Raw genomic sequence first — 6,378 nt, forward strand, 5'->3', positions numbered from 1 at the left:
TTCTAAATCTTCCCATTCCTGCTCTTATTTATTTAGAACATGTTTATTCTTTGGAGTCTATTTAGTTTTTCTTGCTCGCATGTGTTTTTTAAAGGAAAAGACCCTGTAATAAGCCCCTTTGTTACTCTTCGTTGGGGGCAGGAACCACACAATATCACCCCTACCTCTGACTTTTTGGTGCAGCCGAACTGTGGGACGGCATTTGGATGTTATTTCGAAATAACTCTTCGTTTAGAGATATTTTTGTAATTCAACAAACAGGATGCTTCTCGAAACAATATGCTTCAAGGTGTTGGGATATGATGGTTTGATTGTTATTTGTTATATTTGAAGTTTATTTGGTTTATCAATATATTGTGATTGCTTAAGGTGCGGTGAGAGCATGCAATCCAACAAATAGGATGCTATGAGCAGATGAAGTTAAGTTCATGTTCAAATTTCAAAGGAACTTTCCATCTGAAGTTATAAAACCATAGCTTTTACTCCCTCCGTTTCACAATACTCTTCCCTGTGATTTCTTATGCTCTTCGCTGTGATTTGTTGAAGATAACAGCCTAGCCAGCATTCTATCAGTTGTCACAATGTTATTCTATTTCGTTGTGATTCCCTCCATATCAATGCAACAAAATATGAGTGAGCAGGAGTACAATTTATGCAGCCAGAATGAGATCGATGCTGCTATAGCTCGTCTGTATCTATTGGCACCAATAAATGTCATGCTTATTGTCATTTATAGCAGCTTGTATTATTTCCCATTTCCAAAATAAAGAACTAAATAGAAGGATAGTATTCAACCTTCCATTCCTCCACGAACAACATTTTGAGCTGTAAGTGTGAAGTACACATTGTCTAGTAGGTGATCGTCTAGAGAGTTCAATCCGTGATCATAGTATCATTTTCTTTTGCATTCCAAATCGAAATTAACAAACAGCTCCTGTTCAAGATTGACAGCTTAGTTGAAATCTATTAATCTTCTTCATGTCTCCTTTCTTATAAAGACTCTTATCAGCTTTAGTAAATTCGCACAAGACTGCTAGTTTATTTTGAGTTCCGCTGTTTTTATTTTGTGAAATCTCAGAGTTCACATGTGAAATCTTCCAATGCAAATTTTAACCCCAAAAGTCAAACTCTACATATTGTAGCTTCTGTGCAAATGGAGTTTTTTTCAATTCCACCGCTACAACAAACACAATATCAATCCTCTTCCTTGCGTAAGAGTTGTCATGTAGCTTTCTTCTTCTATTGCTTATGCTAGTTTGTCTTTCTTTTGTTAGCTTTTAAGTTTTCTTTGGCACATCTTGTGCTTGAAAACTTTTTTGGTTTGGTGATATAATTCATTTTAGTCTCTTCAAAAAAAATCAATTTGTAAGAAACACATGAGTTCACTTAAAAACAATAACCATAAATGTTGGCCATGAAACCTTTAAAAGAACATGGTTTGAAGAAGTTATTTAGAGGGACTAAAAACAAATTTTGATATATTTATAAGAATAAAAAACTTATTCAATCCTAAATTTAAAAAATAATTTTTAACTTGTGAACTCCGCACTCTTTACTTATTCACTTTAAAAGATGATACAAATAGCTTCAACATAATTTCTCATTTTAATCATTTTTTAAAATTTTAATATCCAAAAATAATTGTAGCACAAATAATTAAGATATTTTGTTTCCCTATTGGTTTGACTGAAAGATGAAAGGAAAAAAAATAATTAAAATGACTTTTTTTATGAAAAATATTCTAAGCTCTCATTTTAAGGTTTCTTCAAAAATTGAAGCATTAAAAATATAATAACAAAAAGATGAGTTTATACCTAAACATATAATATGAAATACATAATTTCAGACTGATTTTTTATCTTGCACTTATACCCTTCATTTAAATTATTCGGTTGATAGGTTCGTGAAGATTAGAATGCTGGAGTAGGTTCGAATCCCAATTCTTCAATTTTTTTTTTCACATTATACGGTGTGTAAGTCTAGTCCCAAAAAAAGAAATTTTTTGACTTATGTGTACTATATATAAAAAGAATAAGGGATTTTGGGTTGACTTTTTTGTAATTTCAATTATACCCATACTTTTTTTCTTCCTATAATAATGTTATATTATTGTTGTTATTAACAAAGATAAGAATTTTTGTTATATTATTGTTTTTTTTTTTTGAAGGACTTTGTTATATTGTCATTGAAAAATATAAATATGGTTTATTGAGTTTGTTACATTTGAAAGTCACAAAATATCCATACTTTCCTTTTTGATTAAACTATCATATTGATCCCTGTCTTTGTACCAAACTCTCAAATTGGTCCCTAACTCTATTAATAACTCAAAATGGTCTCTATCTTCGTCAAATGTTTTTCAGATTGGTCCCTGACTCTAATAGTTGTTTTGTATTTTGAGTTTTAATGACTCAATGTCTTTTGGATATTATTTAGCGGTTAATGACCTAATATCTTTTGGTTCTTATTTGGTACGTTAATGACTTAAAACACATTACTCCCTTATAAGTACTTACTCATTACTCCCTCTGGTCACATTTATAAACAAAAAACTATTTTTTAGGTTCATTGAATACCTTATGTATTTGATATATAATATAGACAAAATGCATTAGGTATTTAATGAACCTTAAAAATAGTGTTTTGCTTATAAATATATTAGTCAATATATAAAAAGAGTTATTGTGAGTATTGATGTATCATTTAAGCGTCAAGACTATTTTGACTAATTAAGTGTATATTCAAATACTCCCTCCGTTCCTTTCTAAGTGTCGTTTTAGAATTTTAACACAAAAATAGCAATTATAGTATTTTTGCACAATTTTTTTCAATTATACCCTCATTTTAATCCACTAATAATTTTCTATTTTTTTGCAGACACTTTATCTTTCCAATAAATCTAATATGTAACAAATAACTGTTAGTTACTACTATCTCTCTCCAGCAAATTCCTATTTTTTTGCGCGCTTTATCTTTCTTTCATAACAAACAATTTTCAATTTTTTAAATATTGTGCATATCTCTTGAAATTTTTAACAAGCAATACTTATGTTATTTATAGAATTTTAACTCTTCATGCAACTATTATCATAGGTAGTCCTCGTGAGCTTAGTTCAGTTGGTAGAGACAATGCATAATATAAGCAAGGTCCGGGGTTTAAACCCCGACCACCATAAGAAAAAAAACTATTATCGTAGGTAACAAACTTTTGTTTAAATTTGAAGATAACAAGAAACAAATTTTGTTTTAAAACAAAACAAACAAACTTTGTTTAAAAAGCAACAAACTTTAGTTTTCGAAATATATATCGATAATTAGTTTTATTGAAAAATATAAGAATGATTGATAAAGAGTATAATTGATAAATCATACCCTTAAAATACCAAAAGGACAATTATATAGGAACAAAGCTTAGCCCGTTTTCCAGTCTCGCCTCACTGCTCTTTCCCTAACAATCCATAATCAGGGCTTTAGGGTTTACAATTCTAAAATCGAATCAATGGAGAAGAACAAATCAGTGGCAAAGGAAGTTCGCTTAGCTTCGAAGGAGAACACGAACACTTTGGATTCAATTGAGAAAAAGAATAAGAAATCAGTGTCTGCAACGGTTAGCAACACCTATATACCTAATGATATTGCCTTTTCCATTCTATCTAAATTGCCTCTTAAATCTTTTAAGCGTTTTGAATGCGTTTGCAAACCATGGTCTCTCTTGTTTGAAAATACTCGTTTCATGAATATGTTCCACAATAATTTCTTATCATCTAATTCTCATTCTGATGACGGATCATCTCTACTCCTAAAGGTTATGACCTGGCCACATTACCAGCGGCTACAAGTTTTGTATACTCTTTCGGGTGACAGGTTTCAGAATATGGTTAAATTAGATTTCTCAAATCCATTTGATGACAAAACCTATATTGATCTTTTTGGTTTTGGAAGTATTAACGGCATAATCTTGCTCCATCAATATTGTGGATACAAACATGTATTATGGAACCCAGCTACTCAGAAATTCAAGCTCCTTCCTCCAAGTCTGGTTGATTCATATGTCCCCGATGATGTTAAGCGTTCTTTTACCTTTGTGTCTTATCTTCATGGATTTGGTTATGATTTTGTTACAGATGACTATAAAGTCATTCGTTTTCTATTTTTTCCAGATCATGAAAATATGCACCGCAGATGTCTGGGAAACAAATATTTCGGCCCCTTATGGGAGATTTATAGCCGACGAAGTAACTCCTGGAGGAAACTTGATGTTGACATGCCGCCTTCTTTGGATATTACGGAAGGCACCCATGTCTACATGGATGGAGTGTTTCATTGGTTGTGTCAGAATGATTATGGATATTGGAAAAAACATAATATCCCATTTCAACCATGTTTGGTATCGTTTTACTTGAGCAATGAAGTGTTCTTCATAACACCCATACCCACAGATGTAGACGATTGTTTTGATGTTGGAGCGAAGTGGAAGTGGATAAACCTGGTGGTGTTAAATGGGTCCATTGCATTGATATCATATCATGAAAAGATGGCTACTTTTCATGTATCTATTTTGGGTGAAGTTGGTATGAAGGAATCATGGACCAGGCTCTTCACAGTTGGACCATTGCCTTGTGTTGAGCGTTCTTTTGGAGTTGGGACAAAGGGGCAAATATTCTTTACAAGAAAAGATAAAGAACTAGCTTGGTTTGATTTGAGTACCCAAATGATCGAGGAGCTTGGTTTTAAAGTGGATTTTCCTGAATGTCGGATAATAGTTTACAAGGAAAGCATTCTTCCATTTGGAGGATTAAATAATTAATTATTGTTCGTCTTTTCACCAACATATATACGATTGTGGTCCTTGGTTTATTACTTTGTATACAAAGTGAATTGTCAATTGTGCGCATCACAATTATTGTCAAGTAAATTAAAACACCATTTGGTCTTGCTTTATCAATTTTATTTTGATAACACAACTTCTCTGGTTTCATTTGTTATATTGGTGAGGGGTAGCCTGATCATGCTGCAATGTGGACTCTGTGATCTGTATCTATGGTTGGTACTGTTATGCTGGAATTTTGCGATTTTTATGCATACCATATTGCAGTCCTATGCATTCAACATTATGTATTACCTGTCCTGGATCTTTATAGTTTTCTAGTCTAGATTTCTTTGTTTTTTGCAAGCATCTGGTACTTTCCTTCCAATGCTTTATTAGCTTTATGGCGGAGAGTGTTATCATAGCTGTATCTTGTTTCTAGAGATTAGTAGTGGTAGTATTATGTAGTAGGGGTTGGAGTTGCTGGTTTGCTCTGGCTTGTCTGCATGGGATGTTTTCCGTATCAAGTTTCTTGTAATCTTTGTATCCTTGTTCTTACAATATATTAATAATATATTTTGTCTTTTCAAAATATCAATTTTATTTTGAATCTTTACTCTCTTTTTAGTTGCAAACTATTTTTGTTTCTATATCAATGAAAAGAATGAACCTCTATTTGTATCATGATTTTGACTAATGTAGTTCATATTAAGTAAATATATATTTTATTTCTTGTTCCATCCCTAAAAAAGGTACATATAGTATTCAAGAGTCAACAAAAATACAGTCTCGTTGGTAATGATATTTGTATCCATCATATCATATCATTAAATTCTATCCTCCTCAATTGCCAGTTGAAGCTAGCTAGAATTTTGAATTCATCCCTCAATCTTGTGCAACAATGTTTGTCACGCAAAACAAGCCTATAACCATTATTATCAACATTAAAAACTGAAATGCAGAGGCACCAAATGTCGCCAAATGCTGGGGAGATGTTGAATGAGACTTATCTTGAGACGGAGACTAGTGTGTTTCATAGTCTTACGAAAAGCCTGGCACCGGCAAAAGCTATTGCTTACTCATAGAAACTCCTTCATAATAGGAATCTTATGACAAATACTTTAGCGCGGTATGGTGTAATTTATTTGCATGCATCGAAGCATTGTCGTTTGTGTTGGTAACATAGAAACTCATGTTCACATCTTTTTATTCTGTGATCTCGCCTCACAAGTTCGGTATATGTCTTTCAGTGAGTGGCTTGTTTTGGTTGTAATTATTCCGCGGAATTTATATATTCCGTTTCTTGTCTGAGTGGGGTGCTAGAAATAAGAAACTTAGGAAAGGATTTTGTTTGATTTGGCTCACATCTGTTGACCATTTGGAAGGTAAGGTAAGGACCCTAAGGAGGTGGCGGAGGATATCAAAGTTATGTCGTCGAGATGGGGATTCAGTAGATTGAAAATGCTGCGTTGTTTGTATTATGGAGATGGGGATCCCTATAGTTGTTTGATAAGATGTATATTTTGTCTTGGGGCTGCCTGACTCTAGTTCGCTTCGGCAGTCTTCTATTA

General features: G+C 32.7%; 1 protein-coding gene across 1 annotated transcript; it reads left to right on the forward strand.

Annotated features, from left to right (window-relative positions):
- The first annotated feature begins 3,496 nt into the window (after window positions 1–3,496).
- Window positions 3,497–4,945, forward strand: LOC146917561 (F-box protein CPR1-like). Its single transcript, XM_085717279.1, has one exon. It carries the CDS (start codon window positions 3,500–3,502, stop codon window positions 4,805–4,807), a length of 1,308 nt encoding a protein of 435 aa, XP_085573405.1. The 5' UTR covers window positions 3,497–3,499; the 3' UTR covers window positions 4,808–4,945.
- The last annotated feature ends 1,433 nt before the right edge of the window (window positions 4,946–6,378 follow it).

The sequence above is a fragment of the Medicago sativa genome, chromosome 6, assembly GCF_051527215.1.
Source record: "Medicago sativa cultivar Bolivia chromosome 6, Bolivia_mono, whole genome shotgun sequence".
NCBI lineage: Eukaryota > Viridiplantae > Streptophyta > Magnoliopsida > Fabales > Fabaceae > Medicago > Medicago sativa.